The sequence below is a fragment of the Morone saxatilis genome, unplaced genomic scaffold (genome assembly GCF_004916995.1).
Source record: "Morone saxatilis isolate NCDOM2014 unplaced genomic scaffold, NCSU_SB_2.0 Contig18, whole genome shotgun sequence".
Lineage (NCBI taxonomy): Eukaryota > Metazoa > Chordata > Actinopteri > Moronidae > Morone > Morone saxatilis.
The window spans coordinates 8,320,281-8,339,794 of NW_023339740.1; the positions used below are offsets into that span (position 1 = coordinate 8,320,281).

At 42.1% G+C, this 19,514-nt stretch overlaps 1 protein-coding gene across 1 annotated transcript in view; it reads left to right on the forward strand.

Annotated features, from left to right (window-relative positions):
- Nucleotides 1–613: 613 nt before the first annotated feature.
- LOC118328316 (A disintegrin and metalloproteinase with thrombospondin motifs 9-like) overlaps nt 614–19,514 on the forward strand; it is a gene marked incomplete in the record, with an annotated part of 34,352 nt that continues 15,451 nt past the window's right edge. The window contains 22 exon segments of the mRNA XM_035661985.1: nt 614–996; nt 1,309–1,715; nt 3,426–3,591; nt 5,550–5,887; nt 6,577–6,660; nt 6,778–6,902; nt 7,146–7,186; nt 7,320–7,425; nt 8,851–8,997; nt 9,636–9,777; nt 10,475–10,579; nt 11,543–11,688; nt 12,136–12,317; nt 12,416–12,552; nt 13,481–13,598; nt 13,812–13,907; nt 15,089–15,255; nt 15,470–15,599; nt 16,630–16,756; nt 16,880–17,090; nt 17,215–17,379; nt 18,206–18,367. Of these exon segments, the coding sequence (XP_035517878.1) occupies nt 900–996; nt 1,309–1,715; nt 3,426–3,591; nt 5,550–5,887; nt 6,577–6,660; nt 6,778–6,902; nt 7,146–7,186; nt 7,320–7,425; nt 8,851–8,997; nt 9,636–9,777; nt 10,475–10,579; nt 11,543–11,688; nt 12,136–12,317; nt 12,416–12,552; nt 13,481–13,598; nt 13,812–13,907; nt 15,089–15,255; nt 15,470–15,599; nt 16,630–16,756; nt 16,880–17,090; nt 17,215–17,379; nt 18,206–18,367 (3,399 nt within the window).

Here is a 19,514-nt window from a genome sequence, read left to right on the forward strand (position 1 = left end):
TCCACATTACAAAGGCACCTACAAAGGCTCCCATACAGCCTGTAGCATTGTTCTGCTGAGGAGACTATAGCTCATAAAACCATTACCATTATCCCTACACAATACCGTTTCCAGCACCTACTTAAGACCTCAAATCACTACTGTATATGGCTACGCTGCTTGCCAGTTTGCATTTTGTCACTCTGTGATCCCATGAACTTCTAAGTATACAGCCATGCCCAGATTATCTCGCTTGTGGCCCCAGGGCAGGCATTTCCTATGGGCCCCACCTCACTGTCATGGTCACCAATCTGTTCTGTGCAACTGCCCCCCCCCCCCAACCAAAAAAAACCCTGATTAACCCAAAGCTATTGGAAGTACTCGAGTGTGTCAATGTCTATAATAAATAGAAATTTACAATTGAATCACCTCATAAATCATGAAGTCAGTTAATTGGGGCACTTTTTTTTGGTCACTGGGGGCCTTGAGTATGGACCCTGTATAGGCTGGCCCAAACACAGTCACTGATCATATCACATCATCCCAAGTGCACATACGCGACCACTCCTGTCACCACAGTATATAACGGGAGTGGCTTTGTAGCACCAGTGTACCTTGCCTGGCCGATCCCGCCCCTAGCAGTGGAGAAAGCTGGTGCACAGGCTTGCAACGGAGCCCATCGCAGTTTGACTGTTTGAGCAGCCCACCCCTCTCTGCAGTATGCATGTTCGCCAGGGAATCCGCGAAGCGCTCACGTCCCAGCAGTGTGTTTCACCGGCCAGAGACCATCTACTCAAGAGTCGAGGATAATAAAATTGGATGTGGCAGGCGGACCGGAGGCGGAAAGCCCGGAGTGACCGGAGGAATACAGTATTACTACAGGAATACAGGCTGCCGCTCTCCTCTGAACGTGGACAATCATGCATGTGCTCTTCTGGGGATTGGGGTTCCTACTATTCCCTGATTTCTTGAATGTGGTCGCATCTACGGGGACATTGTTTTTGAATTCAAGCACAGGTAAAGTATGCTCTGACAACCCCCAGCATTTTCCCCCCGCATGGAGTTATTTTCTAAAACGGAGGGCGCAGAATGAATGAGTTTTGAATTCAGCCAAGCACATGAGTTGCAGCGCTTTCTAGTACCTAAAGTTCACTGACTGATTATCATTTCCTTGCAATGCTGTAAAACTGTTTTTTCAAGAAAGGAGACATCTATATGCAAACCATATTCTATCGATGAACAGATCTTGGCTGTTTGATTGGTACTGGTGGTGTTGGGATTCTTCTCATTTCTTAATTGCATTATTATTCTTCTGTCTTTATTCCCCAGTAAAAGAGGAGATCGCCGCTTATGAGATTGTAACACCGGTGCGAGTGAATGAAGCCGGTGACAAGTTTCCAACCAGTGTGCACTTCAAGAGGAAAAGACGAAGTTTGGACGAGAGCACCGGCAATACTACGGATCACTGGGCCTCGCCAAATATCCACTACAGAATATCTGCTTTCGGACAGAATTATCACCTCAACCTCACGCTGGATTCGGGATTTATCGCACCTCTCTATACTGTGACAGTACTTGGAGTACCCAGAGGAGATAACATAACGGATTTTGCAACAGATGGGGAGCTAGAGGAGGAGGAGGAGGAGGAGGACACGGAGTTAAGGCACTGCTTCTATAAGGGACATGTAAATGCACAAGCAGAACATGCCGCGGTCATCAGTTTGTGCTCCGGACTGGTGAGTTTTTACGCACGGTTAGACTCGCTGTGCATGTGATGACTTTACGACCGGGTGTTTTACTTTTCCACCATGGGTATTTAGGGGCCATTATTGCTTATACAAGACTTGAAAAGCTGCCTCACCACTGCCTTAGAAAAATTTTTTAAAATTACAATTTTGAACTTTTGCGCAAACTTTGCGCCGAACCTGCTTTTTGTATTGATCGTGTAAATATGAAACTTAATCAGTCGCACACTATTGCGTTTTTAAACATGTTTTTTTTTATCTGGGGAAGAATACAAAACTGCGCATGCTCCAGTGAAGAATACAAAGTTGTATATTTTGGTCACAATTAAGTGAAGCTGAAGCTGATTTTGAAAACAATTTAAAGAATAACTAAATTATTTATTAAAGCTTTTATGTGTAGTAAGATCAGGTGCTTCAAGAGACTAAATAACTCAAACTAATGAACTATGCTGACTTGCGAGAGTCCCAAGTCCATTGCCTATGGTCAAGTTTAATGAACGCTCTATCTTACTTCCATGTCTCTCTGTGTTCTCCCGGTTGTCGGTGACGTCTTTACGCACGCTAGTATGGGTGGTACTGACGTCATCACAAATTGGTCCCACTCTCAGGCTAGCTGAAGCATGAGTTTTGGAGGGGAGCAAAAGTGCACGTTGAGTTTATCCATAAAAACCACAGTGAGGTGACAGATATGAGTAAGGGGTCAATTTCTTCCCAAATGATAAATCAAATGAACAATGCTCTGAAAGCTCCGCTCTGTAGAGCGCTTTAGGGAGTTGAGCTGACATTTATGGAGCATCTTTTATTATTTATTCAAGACCTCTGAGGGCACATTCATTCTAAAACAGGCAATACTGCTGGTCGCCACAATTGCATTTTATTTCTGTGCATCCTAAAATAATGCACTTGTTTTCTTGCAGGGAAACTCAGAGGAGATTCCCTTTTGCCCTGCCAGCTCCCAGGTCAATCAAAGTGCAGTTCCTAGCATAGTTATAGAACTAGTGTCTTGCAAGAAGCTTCTCCTCATTCCCCCTAGCTGAAGAACAGTCCACCCACCTGCAATTTTTTGCACATGCACGAGAATTCCGTACTTCATACTTTATTATCAGGGATTATAAATATGACTTGTGCCAAACATAATTGTGCCAAACTTGTATAAGCCCAGACGGCTGCCATGATGATTCTCCACAGCCATTGAACAACAAGTGAAATGTGCTTGGGTTGGCATGTACCTTATCTAAAACATCGTAGACCTCCAAGTCAGAAATTCACACTAAACGTGCCATGTGAAATACATATAACAAGGCTTTCAGTACGCTTGCCAAGAACATACAGTCTCACTGTTTACCTGATAGGCATCGCATATCTCACTATTATCCCTTTCCTCATGTTTTAGGACCATTCTTACATGCATGCAAATTTATGAAAGCCCTTGGGTTTCAGCATTGCTTATTTTCTTTAATGAATAGTGCATGAGTCACATTCCTGCTATAAGTGCTATAAATATTTAAGTAAAACATACATTGCATTAGAGTTGTATGGTGGCTCACTGATTTTTTAAACTATATATTCCCCATGGTCCTGTCTGTGTAGATTTTGCAAGTTCTCCCCATGTTTGCACATGTTGTTGCTGAAAAGGAATGAGCATTTACAGACGATGGATGGATGGAGAGTAACTGCTCTGCATTGTTTTCTGCTACCCAGCTTGGCACTTTCAGGTCTCCAGAAGGGGAGTATTTTGTGGAGCCCCTACACAGCTATCAAGGGGAACACTATGAAGAGGAACACACAAAACCTCATGTTGTATACAGGAAGAGTGCACCCAAGAAACAACAGACATCTGGGGAAAACTCAGCTTGTGACACTTCAGGTATGGTGTATTACACGATGGATGTGCATGCATGCAATGTACATAGACAAAGGGTCACAAATATATACAGTATACTACTGTATGTGCAACTGGTGTTGCACATACAGTTGTATACCGTAGAGCACCGAGGTGCTCTGCCAATGAGCTGACTTAAATATCTGCCCCAGTCAACCATTACCCAGTGTCCTCTTTCTCGCTAATCAGCATACTGCTGCGTCTGAGCCTGAATGAATGAATGAAGCATGGGCCTCCGCAGGAGGGCTTATAGTGTGTAAAAGAACTGTTTGTATGTTGTTGGCTCCATTTGCATGTTAAGGCTGATTGGGAAGCAAGAGAATTTAACGTTGTGCGTCACCACGTGGCATGTGTTATGTGACCGTTTAAATTTTTAAACACCGTGTTACCAAACCAAAGTCTAAGATAATAACTGAGCTTATTCATTCATATTAATCATGATGAAGGCTTATCTGGTTGAATACAAGCAAAACCTTTGAGTGTGTTTGGATATTGAGGGGGATTTTGAAAGGCAAAGATTAAAACAAAGAAAATGGCTCTGAAGGGCTGGATTTTTTATTGTGAAATCATAGACCAATGGGAAATAGAAATAATGAAAATTATGATTGATTGATATTGCTGAATATCGTCAACCATTCAGTTGTTATGTGCTGTTTATTGTGCTATAGTCATAAAATGGCACTATATCATTTGGACATTTTCTCCATCATTGGGCCACAAACAGAAGCATAATGACAGAATTAAAGTGAACGTTTGGTGTGAAGCTATCTGGGCTCTCATGTCGTAGCCTGCACAGTGCAGTGCCAACAGCTGCAGCACAGTAGTGACTGAGGAAGCTTTCCAACTCTCACACAGAAAAAATCATTTGGAAGTTCACCCTTGTATCATCCCATCTCAGTTTACTGGCTGAACTTCCTGTTGACTCTTGTACTTCCTCTGCCTCTTTGATAAGAAAGTTGGGTAGACCCACTGCCATGAACATGCAGTGTAAATTGTCCGATAGCAAAGTCATGCCAACTTGAAACTGTCAAATAATCAAACCTATAAAAATAAATCTGGAAATATTTTCTCTTTATCTGTTGGACAGCTTTCTGCAGATGTTTGGTTTAACTGTGTATATAAAAGTGTGTGTGTGCTCTCGTCCTTCGTATTTTTGTGTGTGTGTTTCTCTTGTGGCCCGTTTTGTAATACAGTATGCGTGTGTGATATCATAGCCTAGAGGAACATAAAGTTGACTCAGAGCCATTTTTGGCCAAGAATGATTCATCCTTGTACAAAGTTCCATTGTTACCTAGTAGGTTTTGAAGTATAGCAAATTGTTCTCCTTTGATCTGAGTCGTAAATAATGTATACTGAAAGTAGATCCACTCTTATGCTGTAATCAGGCTCACTGTTATTTGGGTGGTGATGCACTGCTGGTGGTCCAGAAAGGCTGATTTGCATGTAATGATAAAACAAATTCAGCAGTTTTGCTGCCGTGTCATGATTAAAATCAGACTTAATTCCCCTCAGTGTGGAGAACATTTGCTGCTCAGCTGTTAAACTGCCTTCTTTTGGTGTGTGCACTGCAGTTTGTGCTCCATTTTTTTATGGCAGGGTGCCAGGTTTACCTAGCCTGAACTCTTTGCCCTCCTCTCTCCCCTCTTCTCAAAGAGGAGGGAGAGAGAAATAAAAGGCATTCCAGGCAGTGTTCATTTGTCAACCCACTCTTTAAGCAACAATAAACAAAGGAGAGAAAGAGGCAGCAACATATTTTAACAATGCCCACTTGTTCATGCATCTCCACCTTTAAATACATAAACCAAAACTTTAGCTTAATTGTAAACACATTGTCACAACAAACACTGATTCATACTTTGTCTGTTTATGACTGAATGTATTTCCCATCATCCCTCCATCTTTGAATATTTACTCATGCTTCGTTGCTTCTGACTTCTCTCCAGGACACAAACAAAGACATAAGAGACACAAGCTTAAGAGAAGACCGGTGGCTGGGGTGACCGCCGCGTCAAATGCAGCCCCTGTGGTCAGTGCTGGTATATTCAATGACGTGGAGTCACTGAGTGCTGGCCTGGCCAGCGATGCTTTGCTCAGATCAGAGAGCGGCGGTGCTAGCGCTAGACCATCAAATGATAGCAGCGGTGACTCAGGACCTCACAGGAGATCAAAGCGCTTCCTCTCCTACCCGCGCTTTGTTGAAGTCATGCTGGTGGCCGACAGCAAAATGGTGGAGCATCACGGCAGCAACCTACAGCACTACATACTCACATTAATGTCCATAGTAAGTTCTGCTCTGTTAATTTGCTTCATGGCTGCTAGTAGAGAATGTTTGGCGGGTTGGAGGGAGATGGAAGTATGTTTATGTGTCTATGTACTATGCACATATATGGACCGAAAGTAGCTTCAAGTGTGCATATATGTGCACTAAATATATGTACCTGTTCTCCTGCGCTGTTTCGTGCTGAAAGTCAGTCAGCCAGCCTTTTGGAGGAGGGCCGTGGGAGGGAAAAGGGCAGCCTAGGGCAGGGGTAAACACCACTTTCAAACGGCCAGGGGGAAGAGAGGGCAGCTTGAGGTAGAGTCTGCCTGACAGCTTTGATGAATGTTAAAAATAAGCTCAGGTATGTCACATAGACCGCATACTCTGGGCCACTTCAAATACCAAGTTCTGCAGGCGCCTGGGGCCGACAGTCCTCAGGGGGAGGCTGAGATGACCTATATTCTGATCTTGGCAAAGGCTGCCTTCCCCACAGGGGCTCGGGCCATTTTCAACTTGATCTTCCAATCAACCAAATTCCCCGGTACTTGCTTGAAACCGCAGGCAGTCAATGATAGAGGAACCAGGAAATATGTTGTGTCACATTTCAGCTGGGTTAAGTTACTGAAAATACTATAACATATTGATTCTAATATTAACAGATATCATCAAAATGTTTAGAGGTGACTTCATGTTTTGTTTCTTGTCTTCAGGTATCTTCCATCTACAAGGATCCCAGCATTGGCAACCTGATTAACATTGTGATTGTAAAGTTAGTCATAATAAACAATGAGCTGGTAAGACTGCTAAGTTTGTTTTAATCTCCATACTTGCACACTTGCAACAAGTATGTGGTGTGAATACTTATCAATGAAATCATACCTTCTTATTATTTCTCTTTGTATGTTTTCCAGGATGGTCCAGTCATTTCATTTAATGCACAGACCACTTTAAAGAACTTCTGCATCTGGCAGCAGAGCCAGAACATCCTGGATGATAACCACCATTCCCATCATGACACTGCCATCCTAATCACCAGGTGCAAGACATATATCAATTTGTTTGCTGCGTATGGTATATACAGGTTTTTAGGTTTTAGACAAATAACATTGTAGTAAGTATAAATTCTTAGAGAATCAAAGGCATAGATCAAATGGGGTCCAGATGCCCGATGAATGGAGCTGCTGAAAATTAACCCAAATAATGAGGGTCCCCTGAAGGTTGGGGAAGTGTTTTGTACAGTTCCATTGACCATGACCCATTATCTGTGTCTTTAACACAGGCAGGACATCTGCAGAGCAAGGGATAAGTGTGACACCTTAGGTAGGTGAAAAAGACTTAAAGCGCCAATCTAATATATGCTGTACATCACATGCTGATGATGGTGAATGGGACATTGTAATGGTGGACTATAATGGTGAAAACTGAAGTGAGTCTTTTTTTTCTTGTTTTTAAGGACTTGCAGAGTTGGGGACGGTGTGTGATCCATACAGGAGCTGCAGCATCAGCGAGGACAATGGACTTAGCACTGCATTCACCATCGCCCATGAACTTGGCCATGTGTAAGCACAGCGTTTTTTTTACTGATTGTTTACCTAAAGTAATGTCACTCTCCTGCTACGTGAAAGTTTTGGACTCATTTAAAACAATAAATTGCGCTTGTGTAAAATACGCGTGTACATTTGCTTCTGTGTATTTCATTGAGATATTAAGGTGTTAAATACAAACAAAAGAGGCCATAGGAAAATTTGAAAACAGTTAATCAAGCCTGAATACAGCTCAACAAGTCTTAATCTCCAAAATTCTTTAATTTGCTGTTAAATATACTCATGGATCAAACATTTGAAGAAGTCAAACCTTCTTGGGACCCTGTTGGTAGAGCTTTAAAAATCAGCAGATGGGCTTCAAGGAATGTTGCATATTTGGACAGCACAACAGCCGTACATTCCTTTTCTTTTTCCCAGTATTTTCTGATGCTTGTGTGTGTTTCTGATCACAGCTCCTCATTTTTGCCCACCTTTCATCTTGAGAGGAAAAAGAGAGAGAAAAGAGTCACTAAATTGGATTCTCAGAATTTAAGCAAAACCACTGGTTGTTGGCCGCTTCCCTTCAGCAAACTCTGCATTGTCCAGCGTCCTGAGTCAGCCAGAGCTGGAGAGGGGTGGGGGTGTGAGCCTTCTACAGTGGAGACTGTTACGAACCTTAACCCCCCCATCATCTCTAACAAATGCTGCTTCTAACAACCAAACAAAAGGTGTGATTGTTCAATTCCACGTTTATCCGCATCAAGCTGTGACAACCTGCTTGACGACTGCTTAGCCCCCGAGCTCAGTGTTGTATGGTACCTGTCAGGTGGGGAGCTGAGTAGCTCACAGGGAGGGCTGCGTGCAGTGTGGTGCTGTACCTGTCTAGCACCAGCCGGGATCCTATTTGTTCACCCTGCAGGAGCTTGAATGCTTCTCTTATACTCACTGTGCTCGGATTTTCACATATACATTTTTCTGCTTTGTCTGGTGTCCCAATGTTACATATATTATATAATTTAATATATGCTGGTTTCCTTCCCAACTCCCCACAGACAGACAATACACACGCTCTTCATTATTTTTTAACTGCAGCATTGAATGGGTTTCTCAAAGCCAATAACACAGTGACAGTAAAAATATTGAATCAATGTTTAGATTTAAAACATGTGGCCAAACAAATTAAACACAGTGAAGCACAAAAAACAACTATTTTTGTGTTTGGAGCCTCGTCAATGTCGGTTTGAGTAACAACAAATGAAAATTTTTATGTCCCAGCCAGAAGAAATATATTGGCATTTATCACCATATTACTGGTTTTTGTTTCATTCATCTCAGCCAAACAGTGGCTTTACAGAGCTGTGCATCTGCATGACATGAACTACAACAAACAGAATTATTACTTCTCTTATTAATGAAACGTTTTTATGATACCTTAACCTGTTGTTCTGTTTTCTCTGCTAGGTTCAACATGCCTCATGACGACAGTAACAAGTGTAAGGAGGACGGAGTTAAGATTCAACAACATGTGATGGCTCCCACACTTAACTACAACACAAACCCTTGGATGTGGTCCAAGTGTAGCAGGAAGTACATCACAGAGTTCCTCGAGTATGTCACACTCTTTTTCTTCAAGATTGTTCCAAACATGCATGGGGATTAGATTATGTAGAAAATGTTTTATTTTGAACAACTGAAACAGACTGAAATTAACAGGATATGCAATGTAGTAAGGAAAAAGTGTACATTTTAACTTGTGAGACTTAATTCTTTTTTTTATCTCTGGCCAAATATCCTTTGGGAATGCTTTATGTAGAAAAAACTATTACAGAGATTTCACTAATATGTTTCCTTAAATATACAAACACATACACAGAGTATGCATGCTTTTCATCCCACTTTTGGCAGAAAAGGCAGAAATGCCAATAAAATGTCATAATTTCTCTGGGCTGAATGAACAGGGATCTCCTACTGTAGAGTAAATGGGATAGTATCTGGAAACTATCCAAAATACCTTTCCCTAAACCCAACCATCAAAAGCTCCCCCAACCCTTGAGATCACCACCACTTACTACATATAGCTGACAGAATATAAACACGTCTGTCAGCCCCTACTGTGTGTACAGTAGGGTTCTATACATGTACAGAAAAATTACCTCTCCGGCTGTACTGAGTGTGTTTTCTGTCTGTTTGTGTCTCGTGTTTTTCCCTCTTTTTCTTTAAGTCATTTTATTTTTATTTCTTAATAGCACAGGATATGGTGAGTGCTTGCTTGACGAGCCCGTTTCTAGGCCGTACAGTCTCTCGCAGCAGCTGCCTGGACGGATATACAATGTCAATAAACAGTGTGAATTGATATTTGGGCCGGGAACGCAGGTGTGCCCTTATATGGTAAGTGGAGTTGGTGTGCGTATGTAAACTGTCATGTTGCACACATGGGTCTCTGAGGGAAACCTCTTGTGTTATGATCATGTGCTGCAGAAGTTCCCAGCTGAGTTTGAAGCCTTTAAAGTCACTCGCTTTATTTAACGACATACTGATAGTTCTTAGGTAGAAGCAAACAAAAACAAATGTAATGAATATATAAGACATGATATCTCAGCACTGATCAAGCCTGTTAATGACCCCTTAAACATGAATATGAGGAAAGGTGGAATCAGGCTCGAATCATCACTTTAGAACCATCGGGCTGTATATTTAACTTTTTGAATTTGAATTGAATTCTGCAGAAATGTCTCAGAAATATTTTTGACCCCCTCAAGCACTGTGAAATAGTTTGGCTTATATTCTCCACCCATACAGAAAGGTCATGTAAGACACTGAGAAACACCTGGCAAATGAGATCAAACTTACTGTACGGAGTCACCTTCTGGCATAATGTTTTATAATGTGTGATTAATTGGATCTCTGCCTACGGATGTCCATATTTTAAGTTATCTACAGTGAAGTTATTTAACATGACGTGTGTTATGTTATGTCTTGCTCTGATTCTCTAACTGTTTTTTTTCTGGAATCTCAGGGATAACACTGTTTGTGTGTGTGTGTGTGTGTGTGTGTGTGCGCGCGCGCGCGTGTGTGTGTTTCTTAGACCCAGTGTCGGAGGCTGTGGTGCACCAGTCCAGAGGGTGCCCAACGGGGCTGCAGGACCCAGCACATGCCATGGGCAGACGGCACTGACTGCTCCCCTGGAAAGGTAAGTGTCATGTGAAAATGAGGACAGATGCTAAGAGAGAGGCGCTGTTAATAAGCAAAAGCCTGGGATGAATGTGTGAAGGGGAAAAATATGTGAAGTGACTTTAACACATTGGCTTGCCACATTTTCATCCATTACATTAGGGTTTAATACTCATATGGTTCTGGGTTATGATCTGACAATCCTCACCGCATTTCCTTGTTTTGATCTTACAAATTTTCCAGTGATACAACCATAAAATTATTCACAGACGTGTTAATCCAGAGTGCAATATGACAACAAGTTTCCGAAAACTTGCCAAAAGTGAACTCCCCATTGACACATATGTAAACTCGAGTAATTGAATATGGAAGCCATGTAAGTAGGTGGTGTGAAGTTGTAAATGATTAAATGATGGAGGTTTCTTCACAACTGCCTTAGTTAAGCTTTTAATTATGACTTTCTCACTAACCCCTCACTTCCTGCTACTAAGACTAAAAACATGAAAGCCACACACACACACACACATGTTAAAACCTTTTCATGTTTACACCAACATCTCCTCATCCCATGCCATGCCAGTGTGCACCACATTAAACACTTAAACTGCAGTCTGTTTGATAAACAATGTAAGATCATCCTCCTGGTATAAGCTGAGATATATTTATTGACTATGTGCGTGATGTTTTCTTGTCTTCTGTCCAGCCAGACCCAGCCATGAAAAGTCTTTTTTGGTTCCTCTTTTTTCCATTTGCTTCACTGTATAATTTCTCCCAGATTAGCATCAAAGCACAAGAGAGCAGATAGATGTGTTGCCAGTTCCGTGGATAAGATTTCATGTGCTCACTCTGTCTGCTCCTCGCCCTTTTTGACCTTCTCTATCTTACTCCTATTTTTCTTTCACTCACTGACCTCATTCTCTCCCTCTGATCCTATTCTTTCATTTATCTGACTTCTGTCTTTTCTGTGCATCTCTCATTGCAGCACTGCAAACACGGCCTGTGTATAGCCAAAGAGCATGACGCCACACCTGTGGAGGGGGCGTGGGGAGTTTGGAGTCCTTTTGGTACCTGTTCACGGACATGCGGCGGGGGCATCAAGATCGCCGTGCGCGAATGCAACCGACCCGTGTGAGCAGTCCGTCTCTTTGTAGTCATGCATGCCTACTGGACCTTGTCTCCATCTTAGCTGCCAAAGTCAATGTTGCATAGATCAAGCCTCCTTAAGGGAATTCTTTCCATAGCTAGTGTTCATCAAGACAGGCCGTCTGATGGCAGATCTTACAGGGTTGTTTCATGGTAAATAAAGAGATCAGAGTCTCCTTGAAGTCATTCATCATGGTTTAAAGGACAGATAAAAAAACGAATGGGGTATGATACAAATGAGTTTGAAACTAACAACAATGCCACTGACATACTGTAGGCGTGTGATGGTGGGCAGTAAGGCGAAAAGGAAAATGGGCAGATAGATGAATGTTTGAATCTGTAGGGGAATGGGGGGAGGATGCTTACTAAATCTTCTACCTAGGATATTTACTAAATTCAAACAATGATTCATTTCCTCAATCTTGCTTTCAGGCCAAGGAATGGAGGAATGTATTGTGTGGGACGCCGAATGAAGTTTCGTTCCTGTAACTCTGAACCCTGCTCAAAGCAGAAGAAGGACTTCAGGGAGGAGCAATGTGCGGCTTTCGATGGCAGGCATTTCAACATCAACGGTCTACCTCCTAATGTTCGCTGGGTGCCCAAGTACAGCGGAAGTAAGAATCTTTTTTTCTGCTTGCTCCTTTTGTCAACCCTGTTTCACTCATGCATTGACATCTGTTGGTATTACGTTTCTGTCTCTGTCTCCTCTCAGTCCTAATGAAAGACAGGTGTAAGCTGTTCTGCAGGGTGGCAGGCAGTACGGCCTACTATCAGCTCAGGGACAGGGTTATTGATGGCACACCGTGTGGACCCGATACCAACGACATCTGTGTCCAGGGCCTGTGCCGGGTAAGGTTCTTATTAACTTTAAAACACTCAGCTGCATGGTTCAAATGGATATGTGTAGTTCATTTTGTTATCATGGCTATAGCTTCTAACAGTGACCATTCTTGCACACAGTTACTGTGTGGAGCAGATATAATCATTTCTATATTTTTAGAGAATTTCCATCGTTTGCCAAACCAGATGTTTGTTGCCTCAAACCTGTGACAGATTGAGTTTTAGTTTGAAAGCTTGATTACTAACATACTATACACATCAATATTCTGCTTGAAAGAAGCAGTGGGTTGTTCTGTGTACACTTGAAACCACACACAGTGTTTTGGTTAGATTGTGGTTCAGAAAGTTGCCTTCCTGGCCTTGGCAAGTGGATTTTGATCCATGCTGTGGCATTAAAGCTAAGCTCTTCATCCCTTCATAGAAAATCAAAGATGTCTCTTGCTATAACCAATTACAAGCAGACCAGCTCATGTAATTTTCAGTGTGGTTTTTGAAGGAAATGTATTTCAGATGGGTGTCAGTGATATGGACACAACTCAATCAGTTTTTATGCAACTATTTTAAGGGTCACTGGGTTTGATTCTTTCTTTCATGATCTGCATTTCATCAGGAAATAAACAAGTAATGGCCAAGTAGAAAACATGTTAACATTGATATGTTGAATTCCTGCCAAGTAACTGAATTAAAGAGTGTTGGCTGAAGAAAGTCTTTATTTTCTTCTGAAAAATCAGTCTGATCCCTATTTTTGTGGCCTACCAGTGCATTGTCATGTAATGTTATCTGCACATCCTTTATCCTCCATCCTCTCTTGCTTTTAAAACTTCTCTTCCACTTTCTCTCATTTTGTACCTTTCTTCCTGCTACCTTTTATTTTAATCCAGGCATTTTCTTATTTTATATTTTCTTTATCCCTCCCTTATACCTATTTACTGAGCAGCAAGCCGGCTGTGACCATGTATTGAACTCTAAAGCCAGGAGGGACAAGTGTGGTGTGTGCGGAGGTGACAACTCTTCCTGCAAAACTGTGGCAGGCACCTTCAACATTGTCCGCTATGGTGAGCTACAGCCTGTTTCATTATAGTATCGTTTCACTTTCAGTGAGTATAAACGTCAGCAGCTCATGTTATATTGCATCAACATATTTTTACATGTACTTGTACATGTACAGTCACCAAACTGAATAGCACTGACGGAATGGCTCATTTGTCAGCGTAAGCACAGAACTCACTGTACTAATGATCTAAACCCACTATTGATGTCATTTGCAGGCTATAATGAAGTTGTGCGAATACCCAGTGGTGCTACAAATATAGATGTGCGTCAACACAGCTACTCAGGGAAACCGGAGGATGACAACTACCTCGGTAAGACATCCAACATTTTGTTTAAAATAAACTACTGTTAATATTTTCATTGTATTTCTACATTTGAGATAATACTGTTTACACTCATTCCAGAAGCAATGTGCGGTTGAAGGCGTCTACTTTGGCCTGCATGTTTTGTTTTGTCTGTGTGCCTGATTGTCTATGTGAATGACGGTGTTCAGCTTTAAGTGTAAAGTCATGTACTGCAGACCTGAGGTCTTGGCATATAGTGTGTATGGTACATATTAATGAGCCAGAACTAGGCCTCTGGGTACCATTCCTGCAAGGTCAGTTGGTTTATAAACATTTGTGTCTCGAGTGTGTAAATGTGAAGGTGTATATTTTCTTTGGTTCTATAAATGTGTGTCTTTCTGTACCATATGCCTGTCTGTCAGCCTGGATACGGCTGCTTTGGCTGCTTTTAGTGTACATGTCTTGTTGGCACAAGCGTGCTAATACCTGAGCTCAGATAGCCCTCTGGCTACCATTCCATCAAGGTCAGCAAGTGTGGGTCTGCATGTGTGGTGTGTAAATGTCTGCATATTGCTGTTGTCATTGTTGTGTGTGTTTTATTATGTGTGTGTGTGTGTATGTGTGTGTGTTTGTTTGCCTGTATGCTTGATTATATATCAGCGTGGAAACTTTTGAACATGGTTTTTCAGTTCAGTCATCCTTTTATTGCGTGTGTGTATTTATATGTATTTGTTTATTGGCACAGTCATTAGGGGCCCAAAGTGGAGATGATTTTGCCGGAATGCTCTCCGCGGTCATATTAGTGTAATGTGTGAAATGACGAGGAAAGTAAAGGCAGGAAATTAGCTCCATAATCGCATTAGGGTGAATGAGTGCAGCAGACTGGCTGTTGAGCAGAACAGGATGCCCTTGGATGGGACTTCTCCAGGAATGGAGGATTATTTTACCCCATAAGGCTTTACTGCTGCCTACTGCATGTGCTTTACTGCAAATAAAAACATTAGCCACTGTGTTGCTGAACTGTAAAAGCAAGCAATTTTTTTTCCTTCTGTAACTAGTTAGTGTCATAAGAACAGTAACTTTCTGCAGTTGTCTTGTGCCAATTAAGCAAAGATAGTTTGAACTTAAATTGAGAATGGCTCATTCTGGCTCTGTGTGTCAGTGGGATCAAGCACAGTGAGTGAGTGTTGTTTTCTGTCTCCCTGCAGCCATATCAAATAGCCGTGGAGAGTTCCTGCTTAATGGAGAGTTTGTGGTCAGCATGTTCAAAAGGGAAATCAAAGTAGGAAGTGCTGTCATCGAATACAGTGGTTCTGACCATGTCATTGAGAGAATCAACTGTACTGACCGCATCGAGGAGGAGATCATTGTCCAGGTAAACCTGTTCTTGCAGGTGAAGCAAAACTAAACTGGTTTAAAAGCAGTGGCATGAGTGAAACTGTGCCACTGCAGGAACTTAAATGCTTCTAGAGGGTTGACTTCCAAAAGTTTTTACTTTTACTTTGAAAGTATGTGGACAATCCATAATGTTAAAAACCCATATTCTGAATGTATTATAATGCATATCACATTGCCTGCATTTTTCCCAGGTGCTGTCTGTGGGGAACCTTTACAACCCAGATGTCAGGTACTCTTTTAACATCCCCATAGAGGACAAACCTCAGCAGTTCTTCTGGGATGCCTATGGGCCCTGGCAGGAGTGCAGCCGCCTGTGCCAAGGTGAGTGGGAGGCACAAGAGCTTGGCACAGTGAGGTGATGGGAGTGGTCAGTGATAAATGGTGTGGTGAGCGTAAAGATGAGATGGAACAGGGAGAGGAGACGTGGGAACCACTGAGCCAGAGGCATAGGAGAGAGAGGATTGTCTGGCTAAACTTGACAGGTTCATGCTAGACATATAGGTTTGGAACAAGTGATTAAAGTTAGAGTTCATAGTATGCTGCTGTGGCAGATTACCTTCTTTGGCATGACTCTAGATATGTCGGAGTATGTGGGCGTGCAGAGGTGGATTGCAGGTAAACTCGAAAACCTGTTATGTTATGACTCAAATGCTTTTTCTCAGAGTTTCCTTCTCCAATGTTTGACACTGGTCTGCTTGAACAACCAACAGTAAATTCCAAAGAGAAACCAATGAATTCACACAGCACGATAAACAGCTAACATGTAATGCCCTCAGCACCTTTTGATTTTCCGATTTATACAGCTTTTTTTGGCAGTCTGGGACACACTAAGCTTTCACAGCACTGAGCTGCAAAACTTGGTAACATGAGGTACTGATAGAGACTCTATTTCCTGGAGCCACATGAGGTTTAAATCTCTCTCCCCTACTGTAAAGTTTGTGCACTGTGATTCAGTGCAGAGATGACAACACAAGACCCAAGGTGAGGCACACACACATTGTTGCTGGTATTCGTTGTTACCCTACGATGATCTATATTGTACTCGGGCAAGCTGTTGCGTCGACTCAGTTAACTACTTGCAGGATCTTACAGAAGCTGAGGTCAGGCAGTGGAAGGTAGTGGATTTTCATTTAAGGGTGAAGTTATGAAACCCTAGATTGTAACAGTAGTCGTGAATTTTGCACACATGTCTTTCTCATCAAGGAAAAACATACACAGGGAGCGAAATAAGTTCTATTTATTTAAAAGTGGCTTTTAGTCTAAATATTTTGTTTGTTTTGGAACTGTAAGAGAGACTTTTGACTTTTGAAATTTACCTGCTGTCCAAACTTACATCATTGTGTCTTCATAGGAGAGCGCAAGCGGAAGATTCTCTGTAGTAGAGAGTCAGACAGGGTGGTGGTGTCAGACCAGAGGTGTCACGGTGCAGCTAGACCTGCTGTCATCACTGAGCCATGCAACACTGAATGTGAACTCAGGTTTGTACCAGTTAAATCAACTTTTAGAACCTATATGAACTGATTTATGTAGGTACTAAAAGTCTTCTTCACTTAGTCACTTAAAAAGACTGACAAGGATTTGCTCTATCACCCTTGATGCAGGTGGCATGTGGCTCGTAAGAGTGAGTGCACAGCCCAGTGTGGCCTGGGTTATCGTACCCTGGAGATATACTGTGCCAAAATCAGCCGTACAGATGGCAAGACCCAGAAGGTTGACGACCGCTACTGTAGCGGTCAGCACAAACCTGATGATAAGGAAGGTTGTCATGGGGACTGTAACCCGGGTGGCTGGGAGTACTCGCCTTGGTCAGAGGTAAGATTGTTGTAGTAAGCGTGGGGGGTTTGTATGTGAGCATAATCCAGATGTTTTGTCAAAGTTTATCATGGGTTGTATATATGTGTTTACACTTGCTGATGTTGAAACGTTTGTACCACAGTGCTCCAAGAGCTGTGGTGGGGGCACCCGCCGTAGAGGGGCAGTGTGTCGAAAGGCAGCCGAAGCTGGCGGTGATGAAAGCAAATGCAGTCAAAGGGACAAGCTGACCGTCCAACCCTGCAATGAATTCCTCTGTCCACAATGGAAGACTGGCGACTGGTCTGAGGTCAGTTTAGCTCTAATTGAATTCTCTTTGCCCTTAGAGGAAGACCAGTCCGATATTTACTGGACAGATACGGTGTTCCATATAAAGGAAGTGAATTGATTAAGGAGATTATATATAGTACATATATAAATATACATGTATAAATATTTCCTCTTTAATTTCCAATCATATAAACAGAAAACATTGCAAGGAATGATGACCATGTCATATATGAGCTTCAATTGTGGTATACAGTGACATAAGGCTTTCAGATATACATTTATCTGTGAAGAAGACCTCCCAGTGCTTATGTAGCCGAGTTTAGTCATTGTATAGAGAAACAGACTATACTGTAAATACTGTAGTTTTAAGCCAGGAGTGATCTGGGTCAAAAATAAAATCCCAGTGTTGATTGTGCATGTCTCAGCTTTGGGAGAGTCACTCCCCTCCTTCCACTATAGTGAGTCTTGGGAAATCTGTGATTGCAGGGTAAGATCGTACTTAACTACTGTACAGTTTACACATTGTAGAGCGAGGTGCTTGCAAAGCTTTGGGCTGCATTCCAGGAATATTTCAGATCTCCCATGTGGTGCTGCTAAATACAAACACCTACTGCACTGTATACATATGCACTGTACTCACACATAAATAAACACTCTTGCCCTGTCTTTTTGTCTCTTCCAACCGCCATTTGTTTTTATAATCTGCATATCCTGCTTTCCACGACACCAAGTGATCTTCCTCTATCATGAACTGGAATTCCAGCAAACTCAATGCCTGGTAACAATCAGTGCTAATGTAATATATTGTATTTATATTTATCTTTGATGAAATATTCTCCTTCCAGTGCCTGGTTACGTGCGGGAAAGGCTATAAGCACCGCCAGACCTGGTGCCAGTTTGGTGAGGACCGTTTAGACGACGGCTTTTGTGGCTCATCTAAACCTGAGTCTGTGCAGACGTGCCAGCAGCAGGAATGTGCCTCTTGGCAGGTCGGACCTTGGGGACAGGTGAGTGTTAATAGTGTATAGTGTACACTAGACTTTGTTCAAACACAAAACACAAATGATCGAAAGAGTTATTTAAGTTAAGTTATAAAAGTTAGGTGCTGATGCAGTGGTACAACAAGCATACCTACATAATGTGATAAATAATCAATTTATGTTCCAGCACAGGTGAAACAGCAGATCACTAAATTTGGTCTGTGATTGGAAATTGCACTGTTAGCTTTAGAGACATCAAATTTGCCAGTTGACTGCATGAGATAAAACAATCTGAATCATACATGTATTGTTCATCTGTGCTTTATACGAGTCTTCATATCAGACAACGAAGTGCTGTTTTATTTCAATGGTATTTAAGAGGCTATTCCAGACATGTTGATAAACAGTCACTGCTTTCATATATAGTAATATAGAAGTCTACCCAGTTGATGGGAAGCAGCACAGAGGCTGACATTTACAATTACTGTTGCTTCTCTGATGAATTCTCTCCAGATGTAGACCAAGGGGAGGACAGATAAGCTAAGCTCATCATTTAGCACTGTCCCCTTTTCTCTCGCCTGTTTAGACACAGAGCACATCCTGCCAAAATAAATATACAAAAGCTATGGATGATCTAGGCATGTTCTTTTACAACAGCATTATATAGGGTTATGCATACAATATATAGTGTCCGTGTGTGTCTGTGTTTGCTGGCTCAGTCTCATTTGTGTGTGTGCACAGAGAGCTGAAAAAATGTGAGATATTTTGTGCCCCCCATCAGAGGATGTGCGCACGTTAAGGTATATTTGAAGTCATTTAATGAAGCGTGGTCAAATGGTAGTTGAAGTTGCCGCCACACAAGTTTGACCCTGTTTTATTGGAGGCAGTGAGGCAGAAGAGAGCGTGGGGTAGCACCCTCTGACTTGGCTACAGTGGAAAAAAGACAAGTGCAATGTATATGAGCAATGGTTCCTCCTGTATTTGGATCTTAGTAAGTGTGTGAGGGGAGCAGAGTAATAATATTAGCCTTTTTATGTGCTAAGGTGAGTTTACAGTTTTTTTGATTTATTTGTGTGTTCAGATGAACCGTCTGCTTTTTTGCTTGCCTTCTTTGTCTTTTTCTTCGTTTTCTCTTTGGCTCACAGTAATGCACACACACCCCCCCCCCCCCCCC